General features: G+C 47.2%; 1 protein-coding gene across 4 annotated transcripts in view; it reads left to right on the forward strand.

The window, feature by feature from the left end:
• The window catches only part of LOC143789172 (piwi-like protein 1), a 101,470-nt gene extending 91,773 nt beyond the window's left edge, over positions 1-9,697 (forward strand). For all 4 annotated transcript variants that reach the window (XM_077278961.1, XM_077278960.1, XM_077278962.1 and 1 more), the window contains 3 exons: positions 7,075-7,200; positions 9,145-9,292; positions 9,371-9,697. In XM_077278961.1, coding sequence (XP_077135076.1) covers positions 7,075-7,200; positions 9,145-9,292; positions 9,371-9,487 — 391 coding nt within the window. In that variant the 3' untranslated portion in view covers positions 9,488-9,697. The remainder of the gene's footprint in view (positions 1-7,074; positions 7,201-9,144; positions 9,293-9,370) is intronic.
• Positions 9,698-10,043: the final 346 nt, after the last annotated feature.

The following is a 10,043-nucleotide window of genomic DNA, read 5'->3' on the forward strand; positions in this document are numbered from 1 at the left end:
AGCATGCCGAAACGCGCGTTGGGGAGGGCACCATCCAGGAAACCGGGATCTTAAGAGCATAGTAAGTACATGTCTATCATGACCGCATTATGTTTTCTTATTACTATCAATCTCTTTTCCCGTGTGCCAACACTTTCTGTTATCAACAGCGACACCTAGTGGTATTTTTGTACAGTTCAGCCTAATTACTATTTCAACTCTCTTGCATATGTACTTTGGCTTGCACACTGTTTGCACACTAGCATTTTCTGCATGAGATCACTGTCAGCGGTGCCCATTAGTGGTTATTAAATTATTTTTTTATACATTTATATTTTTTTTACTATTTTTTACTACGTCTTTTGCACGTTATATGTGGCAACTGCTAAATATAGAATTTCTAATGGTTAGGTGCGCCCTTTATACATTTTAAATATTATTTTCTATTGCATTTGCTCTATTCATGTTATAAATCTGATGTATTATTACTTAATAAAATCTTCATGATTTTATATTAACTACTCTGGTTTTTTTATTTCTGTTTTTTTCTTTGGCTAATTTTCCCGATTAATAGTGAAGGACAGTCTTGCTCCCTTAACAGATACTATCACACTACATAGCGGTACTACTAGTATTATTATTATTATCATCACCACTATTACTATCATATTCCACGCTATGTAGCCATATTTGTTAGTTCTATATGAAAAATTATTTTCTCGATCTAGGGTGGCACCCTCGTTCTGGTATTTTTTAGAAGATAACTGTCTGTTACAGAGGCCTGGAGGAAAGACCGTTCCTTGTGTCCTTACAGGGACCCAGGAAGGGGCTTAAAGTGCCGCTGGTGATGGAATCCGTCTTGTGGTTGTTGTGGAATCTTCATTTTCAGTTTTGAGTGAATGATCTGCTCGTGCCCAGGGGTGGGGGGCTTCATCTGGTGGTCTGATTAGGTATTCATAATGCAGACTGCTGACAGATCACTGATCCCTCAAAAAAAAATCCATTTTAAAATGGCACCTGCGCAGTAGCATCTATTTGTGTCTATAGAGGAGATCCGATAGCTGCCACTGCACATGCACAGATGGCGCCATCTTGGAGGAGGATTTTTTTTTTTCTCGGGCTAGCAGGGGCAGCACACAATCTAGAAATGTACAAGCGTCTAGGAAATTGATCCGCAGTACGTCCCACGTACACTCACGTGCCATGGCGTCTCTGAGCTCCATTTCTCGTTCTCCCTCAACAAATGTTGGTAGTGAACTCTATTCTGAGTATGAATCGGACGTCTCCTTAGATCCCGTTTCGCCAGACTTTCAGAGGACTGTTGATTCTCTGAGGCCGTCAACCAAAATCTGGAGGTTGATTAAGACTCCAGCTCTGTGCCGGATCACGCTGTGTGCTTCAAAAAAGCTAAGCGTCCTCATAGAACATTAACCATTCACCCGGAGTTTCGGGATATAGCTAATCTACACAGGGAGCGACCGGATAAGTGCTTTACAAGACAAAAACCGCTTGAGGCGAAGTACCCTTTCTCAGCAGATCTCAGAAAGGATTGGGCCAAGTCCCCTGCAGTAGACCCGCCAGTCTCTCACCTGGCATCCAAAACCCTTCTATCCCTGCCGGACAGATCATCTATTAAAAATCCCACAGACTACCAGATAGAAAATTTGGCTCGATCTGTCTTCGATGTCTCAGGTGCGGCTCTATATCCTTCCTTCGCTGCCGTGTGGGTAGGTAAAGCAATGGTTTCTTTGTCGGAGACCTTGGCTAATTCTATTCAGAGCAGTAATCTTCCTCCAGGAGCAGCGCAGCTGGCTAGCCATATTTCTCAGGCAGGAGATTACCTGGTACACGCTTCTTTGGATGTGGCCAACTGTGCGACTCTATCGGCGGCAAATGCCATCACGATCAGAAGATCTTTATGGCTCAGAGAATGGAAGGCAGATTCTGCATCAAAAAAGTCTGACATCTCTTCCTTACTAGTGTGGGTGTTTGTTTGGAAAGAAACTGGATCAGCTTATCTCGGACGGTACGGGAGGAAAGAGCAAATTTCTTCCCCAGCAGAGGCTTAGGTGTCCTTTTCGGCGTCAACAACAAATCCGTTTCCGATCCTTTCTCGCCAATCCGGATTGGTCCAATCCCACTACCTCTTCAGGATCAGGACGCTCTCCTCGCGCGAACAGAGGACCCCAGGCATCCTTTAGGTCCAATCAGTAATGGAAGGGCCAGACCAAACAGTCTGGATTTAAGGGAACTAGGTCCCACAGATTTTCCTCCCAATGACTCATGGGGTTATCCAGTCGACACCAGCAGGGTAAGCGGTCACCTACTTCTGTTTCACCAGGTCTGGCTCTCAGTCGTTCACGACGAATGGGTCACAGACCTGGTGTGTTCCGGATACAAAATCGATTTTTCTTCGAATCCCCCGACTCGTTTCTTTCCTTCCCAACTTCCAGCATCAAGGGCAAAGACTCTTTCCCGAGCCATAGACTCTTTGCGCCGCAATGGCGTCATTGTTCCGGTGCCGGGAAACAAAAGGTTTGAGGGATTCTACTCCAACCTATTACCGTATATACTCGAGTATAAGCCGACCCGAGTATAAGCCGACCCCCCCCTAATTTTGCCACAAAAAACTGGGAAAACTTATGGACTCGAGTATAAGCCTAGGGTGGAAAATACAGCAGCTACCGGTGAATTTCAAAAATAAAAACAGATGTTCCATACCGTTCATTATTGCCCCAAAGGAGGTTCCATATAAAGCTGTGCCATATATAATGCTCCATACCGTTGATTATTGCCCCATAGATGCTCCACATAAAGCTGTGCCACATATAATGCTCTGCACCGTTCATTATGGCCCCATAGATGCTCCATATAAATCTGTGCCCCATATACAATGCTCTGCACCGTTCATTATGGCCCCATAGATGCTCCTTATAAAGCTGTGCCATATATGCTCTGCACTGTTCATTATTGCCCCATAGATGCTCCTTATAAAGCTGTGCCATATATGCTCTGCACTGTTCATTGTTGCCCCATAGATGTGCCATATAAATCTGTGCCATATATAACGCTGCTGCTGCAATAAAAAAAAAAAAAAAAACACATACTCACCTCTCTTGCTTGCAGCTCCTCAGCGTCCCGGCGTCTCTCTGCACTGACTGTTCAGGCAGAGGGTGGCGCGCACACTATATGCGTCATCGCGCCCTCTGACCTGAACAGTCAGAGCCAGAGGACGGGAAGACAGAGCGGCGCCCGGCGGTTGGAACGTGGACAGGTGAATATAAAATACTCACCTAGTCCCGGCGCTCCTGACGCTGTCCCTGCCTGTCACACTGTCTTCGGGTGCCGCAGCCTCTTCCTCTGTCAGCGGTCACTGGCACCGCTGATTAGAGAAATGAATATGCGGCTCCACCCCTATGGGAGTGGAGTCCATATTCATAACTTTAATGAGCGGTCCCACGTGACTGCTGAACAGGGGAAGAGCTGCGGCACCCGACGACAGTGTGACAGGCAGGGACAGCGTCAGGAGCGCCGGGACTAGGTGAGTATGCGACAATCCTCTCTCCCCCTCACCCGCTGACCGTGACTCGAGTATAAGCCGAGAGGGGCACTTTCACCCCAAAAATTTGGGCTGAAAATCTCGGCTTACACTCGAGTATATACGGTAGTTGTCCCAAGAAAGGACAGAAAAGTGAGACCCATACTAGACCTCAAACTTCTAAACAAGTTTGTCAAGGTCCGTCATTTCCACATGGAGTCTCTTCGTTCGGTCATAACCTCAAGTGAAAAAGGGGAGTTTCTAGCATCCATCAATTATTCGATATGCTTACCTGGACATCCCGATTCCCCCACCCCCAAAAGTTCCTGCGTTTCACCATTCGCGAACAGCATTTTCAATTCACAGCCTTGCCCTTCGGCCTCGCTACTACTCCCAGGGTTTTCACAGGGCGGCTGTCATGTCCATTCTGCACTCTCGGGGCCTGGTCGTCCTGCCCTGTCTGGACGAACTCTTGGTCAAGGGTCCGTCTTTCCACGACTGCACGGAGTCCGTTCGTATCACTTGAGATACTCTTTCTCGTCTAGGTTGGCTGATAAACTTAGCCAAGTCTTCCCCCGTTCCAGCTCAGCAGATATCCCCTTTTGAGGCATGACCCTGGACACCTCGCGAGGGTTGGTGATTCTCCCTCAAGACAAGGTCCTAGCCCTTCAGCAAGGAGCCCCCCACACTTTTTCAGTTATCCCCTCATTCCATCCCCTTTGCGATGAGGGTACTCTAGAAAATGGTGACAGCATTGGAAGCGGTTCCTTTAGCACAGATGCACCTCCGGCCCCTACAGCATGCTCTTCTAGCCGCTTGGGACAGGAACCCTTTCTTCCTCGACTGCCGGTGCCGCCTATCCCCGCGGGTCAGGCAAACTCTCAGAGGGTGGACATTGAGTTCTTCCCTCAACCAGGGAAAATCCTTTTTGCCGGTCCAATGGCTAGTGGTGACTACAGATGCCAGTCTTCTGGGCTGGGGAGCAGTTTTTTGTCACCACACCGCTCAGGGCTGCTGGTCATCTCAGTAATCGAAACTGCCAATCAATGTCTTGGAAATCCGAGCGATATGGCTAGCGCTACTGCAGTTTCATTATCTCCTAGCTGGTCACCCAATCCGAATTCGATCGGACAACACCACGGCTGTGGCATACATCAAGCATCAAGGGGATACCCGCAGCAGGGAGGCCATGTGTGTAGTAACTCGCATTCTCAGCAGTGCACATACCAGGCTTGGAAAACTGGGCGGCAGACTTCCTCAGCCGCCAGGGTCTCGCCTCGGGGGAGTGGGAACTTCCAACATATCTGTCTTTTTTGGGGGACCCCGGATGTGGATCTGATGGCGTCCAGACTGAACGTCAAAGTCTCCAGGTTTTTAGCTCTGTCTTGAGTTCCAAGAGCCATAGGAGCGGGTGCTCTGGTTCTTTTGTGGCGCCAGTTCCGTTTTCTGTACGTTTTTCCCCCGCTGCCGCTTCTTCCGAGAGTCATCTGGAAGTTCAAGGCGGAAGGGGTTCCAGTGATCCTGGTCGCTTCGGATTGGCCATGCCGGTTGTGTTTCGCAGAGTTGGTGTGCCTCGTCGCCGATGTACCCTGGCAACTGCTGGTTCGTTCAGATCTGCTCTCCCAGGGACTGATTCACCACCAGAACACGGCGGCCCTGTGTTTAACGACTTGGCCGATGAATCCTGGATTCTGGCCCAGGCTGGTTTTTTACAACGGGTCACGTCCACAATGATCAGTGCTTGTAAGCCTGCGTCGGTACACATTTATCACCGTACCTGGAAGACATGTTTTGCTTGGTTCAAGGCTCGTGGAAGTCTTCCCCCTCCTCTTCTCTATTCCCACCATTTTGGAGCTCCTACAGAACGGCCTGGTCTCAGGCCTGGCGCTCGGCTCGGTCAAGGGCCAGATATCCGCCTTATCGGTCTTATTCCAACGAAGGATTGCAACAATACCTCAGGTGAAGACATTCATTTAGAGGGTTACACATGTGCTTCCCCCCCCCTATCGCATGCCTTTAGACCTATGGGACCTTAACTTTGTCCTTTTAGTCTTACAGGAAGCTCCTTTTGAACCGCTTCAGGACATTTTGCTCACCTTGCTATCCTGGAAGTTGTTTTTCTTGTTTCAATCACATCAGTAAGGCGGGTTTCGGAGCTAGCTGCTCTGTCCTGTCGGGCGCCTTTCCTTATTTTCCATCTGGACAAGGTTGTCCTCAGGCCGTCCCTATCCTTTTTGCCCAAGGTTGTCTCATCCTTTCAACTTAATGAGGACGCTGTTCTTCTTTCATTTTGTCCGACTCCAGTCCACATGATGGAAAAGGCTTTCCATACTCTGGATGTAGTCAGAGCTCTGAGAAGGTATATCTCGAGGATGGTGTCCTTCCAAAGGTCGGATTTCTTGTTCGTGTTCCTGAGGGTCACAGGAAGGGTCTAGCCGTTTCGAAGGCAATGATGGCTACATGGATTCGTTCCATCATTCAGGAGTCCTACAGCATCAGAGGTAAGCCTATCCCAACGGGCATCAGAGCACACTCCACTCGGTCAGTGGGTGCTTCTTGGGCCATTCGGCATTGGTGGAGCAGGTCTGTAAAGCCGCAACTTGATCCAGCCTACATACTTTCTCGAAGCACTATAATGGGTCATACTCAAACTTTGGCTGATTTGCTTTAATTATTGTCTTGTTAATGTTGTTACTTATGACTGTTGTGTTTGAAACTGTTAAGCTGTAAAGCGCTGCAGAATATGTTGGCGCTATATAAAGATTATTAGTAGTATGCGGGGAAAAATTCTGCAGGCTGTGGTGGCACACATCTAGACAGTTGTTACGTGAAGCCTGATGTTTTCGGTTGTTGTTTCCTACCCAGTGACTGCTTTGGGACGTTCCATGGTCCTGTATCCCCCAACTAGGCTAAGGAGAAACAGAGCTTTTTGTGTACTCACCATAAAATCCTTTTCCCCGAGCCACTCATTGGGGGACACAGCACCCAACCTGTTAGCCTAATGGCTTGTGCTTGTTTCTTTTTTTGACATGTTGTTGTACTCTTATGTATTATTAATGTTCTCCTACTGCTTTTGCACTGAACTGGTTCTCTGGGAGCCAGCACGAGGGTGTATACTGCAGGGGAGAAGCTAACTTTCTTTGTATTAACTTGGTGTCAGCCTCCTAGTGGCAGAAGCATACACCCATGGTCTGTGTCCCCCAATGATTGGCTCGGAGAAAAGGATTTTACGGTGAGTACACAAAAATACCCAGTTTTTAACCACTAAAGTATACATAAAAAACCTTACAAGTTTGCTATCACCATAATTGTACTGACCTGAAGAATCATGTTGAACAGCAACAAAACAAAATCCAATTATGGAATTCCTCTTTAAGAAGCCGGTTTGTAGTTGCCATCGTTCCCATTAGATCAGTTTTAGGAGAACGTCCATGATCACATTGGCAAGTTAATGTGAGCCGCTCTGCTCACTTCTGCTGTGTTTTTGGTTTTTGTAGATGCTTCTCATCAATCAAAGAAATTTTTTTTTGTTTTGTTTTTTTGTTTTGTTTTTTTAGCCCAAGACTAACCGTGGTGGTGGTGAAGAAAAGAATAAATGCCAGATTCTTTGCCAATATGGGCGGCCGGCTCCAGAATCCACCACCGGGAACAATCGTTGATAGTGAAGTCACCAGACCTGAATGGTTAGTACATATGTGCCCAGAATAAGTATGGAGGGAGGACTAGTAATGTCTGAAGTGTGACTCCTGGGAGACCCCCACCTTACTTCAGACCCCACACTGGGAGATGTCTGGCAGTCAAGTAAATGAGGATGAGCTGCAATACCAGACACTGCCACATAAAGAGTAGTGCTGGTTTCTGATTTCAGACACCCCCTTTAATCCAGATCAAGGGAAAGTGGACACTAGGAGGTATTTTACTGTAAACTCCCCGACGTTTTAAATATTTCCATAGATCTCTGTTCCTATGGACTCCTTGGTCGGGAGGCTCAAACATAGTGTGCTCAGTATCTTAAAGGGGTTGTCTATTACATGTAAAAATAAAAATTAGCCAATGGGGGGGGTCTTAAATGAAAAAAAGCCCCCTACCGGACCCCTGACATTCCTCTGTGATACAGATCAATCCTCTTCCTGCTGAGACAGAATGTGATCGCTGAAGGGCATCAGTCATCACTAACTGGCTGCAGCGGTCACTTTGTGTTCCTTGCTGGAAGAAGTGTGGAGACTCTCAGGGATGGGAGGACACAGGCAGCGTTACAAAGAAGTGGTGGGGCTCTTGTATCTTTTTGACCTATAAGACACCTTTGGGCCCAATCTTAATATAACATATACTGGACATCCCCTTTAATAAAGTGGCCAGCAGCGATCTGACCGATGCTCTCAGCAATTAATCCATACTTCTTCTGTAAAGTCTCCGGAACAGAACTTGCTCAGAGGAGGCATGGACTTTAGGGCAACCACAAAAAGCTTAGCCAAATCCATTGTTCACGGACTTTCCTGAGTTTCCATAGTTGTCAGGTTAAACTGAAAGAAATGGAGTACAAGTCAGTATGTATGGAAACTAGGAGCATGTTCACACGGGCCATCAATACAGAACAAAGACAATATCTTGCTGTAAGTAGAAGCATTCGTGCATATGGATAACACTGGGTATTTAATAAACACTGATTTTATAAAAGAAAAGTGAAAGCCATCCCAGCAACGTCAAGGTGTGCTCAAGTTCAGGATGGTGTTGACGAAGCACCCGATGTTCTCTATATCCACTACGCCTTTTATTTACAGCAGGTATTTATTGTGTTTGTTTTGGGTCTTAGGGTACTGTCACACAGTACCATTTTGATCGCTACGACGGCACGATCCGTGACGTCGCAGCGATTGTATGATTATCGCTCCAGCGTCGTAGACTGCGGTCACACGTTGCAATCACGGCGCTGGAGCGATGCCGAAGTCCCCGGGTAACCAGGGTAAACATCGGGTAACTAAGCGCAGGGCCGCGCTTAGTAACCCGATGTTTACCGTGGTTACCAGCGTAAACGTAAAAAAAACAAACAGTACATACTTACATTCCGGTGTCTGTCCTCTGGCGTCTCAGCTTCTCTGCACTGTGTAAGCGCCATAGCCGGAAAGCACAGCTGTGCTCGCTTTCTGGCTGGCCGACGCTCACAGTGCAGAGAAGCTGAGACGCCAGAGGACAGACACCGGAATGTAAGTATGTACTGTTTGTTTTTTTAACGTTTACGCTGGTAACCACGGTAAACATCGGGTTACTAAGCGCGGCCCTGCGCTTAGTTACCCGATGTTTACCCTGGTTACAAGCGAACACATCGCTGGATCGCTGTCACACACAACGATCCAGCGATGTCAGCGGGTGATCAAGTGACGAAAGAAAGTTCCATACGATCTGCTACGACGTACGATTCTCAGCAGGATCCCTGATCGCTGCTGCGTGTCAGACACTGCGATATCGTAATGATATCGCTAGAACGTCACGAATCGTACCGTCGTAGCGATCAAAATGGTACTGTGTGACAGTACCCTTAGAGTTGCCAGGTTGCTCTCGATAGATTAGCGATGGCTGACACCATCGTCTATAAACCATTAACGCCCGTGTTGTCTGCTTCCGCCCAGGTATGACTTCTTCATCATCAGCCAGTCTGTGAGACAAGGGACCGTCTCCCCCACACATTACAACGTTGTGTACGACACCGGAGGCCTGAAGCCCGACCACATGCAGCGCCTGACCTACAAGCTCTGCCACCAGTACTATAACTGGCCTGTACGTAGTTACTGGGAGATTACTGGAGAAGGGACTTCAAGAGTCCTGCCTGTTCACTGTTGTTTTTTTTCCTCTTAGGGTGTCATCAGAGTTCCAGCACCGTGTCAGTACGCCCACAAGCTGGCCTTCCTGGTCGGGCAAAGCATCCACAGAGAACCCCACAATTCTCTGTCCAGTCTCCTGTACTACCTGTAGAAATTGTGCAGGGCTGAGGATTGTTCAAGTGTCTGGTTTGAATTGAAGTTTTTGAAAAAATTGGCAGAGTTGGAAAAGCCAAAAGTAGCAGCTACCAAATTGTAGCTGTCGTATATATTTATTTTCTTTACTTTTATTTTATTAATTAGAAATTATATTGGTTAATGTTGACAAAAGGTTTAATAAAATAGTTATGTTCTGGCTTCTCAATCATCCGATGTTTATTAGACTTGAGATTTTTCTGCTAATTTTGCAGAGGAGCTAGGTTGTTCCAATAAAATCTTCCATCTTTCAGCCAAAGAGAAATCCTCCATCCTTCGGTATCGGAAGAGCCAGGGTGCACAATACTTGCCTTTTTGTAAGAGCAAAGTGGCTTCTTTAGAGCTGATCCAACATTTCTAGGCATCCATTCAAAATCAGACTTTCTCCTTCGCCTCATTGGGGGACACAGACCGTGGGTGTATGCTGCTGCCAGTAGGAGGCTGACACTAAGTGATACAAAGAAAGTTTGCTCCTCCCTTGCAGTATACACCCTCCTGCTGGCTCTCAGCTCCTC

This window comes from Ranitomeya variabilis, unplaced genomic scaffold, assembly GCF_051348905.1.
Source record: "Ranitomeya variabilis isolate aRanVar5 unplaced genomic scaffold, aRanVar5.hap1 Scaffold_112, whole genome shotgun sequence".
Lineage (NCBI taxonomy): Eukaryota > Metazoa > Chordata > Amphibia > Anura > Dendrobatidae > Ranitomeya > Ranitomeya variabilis.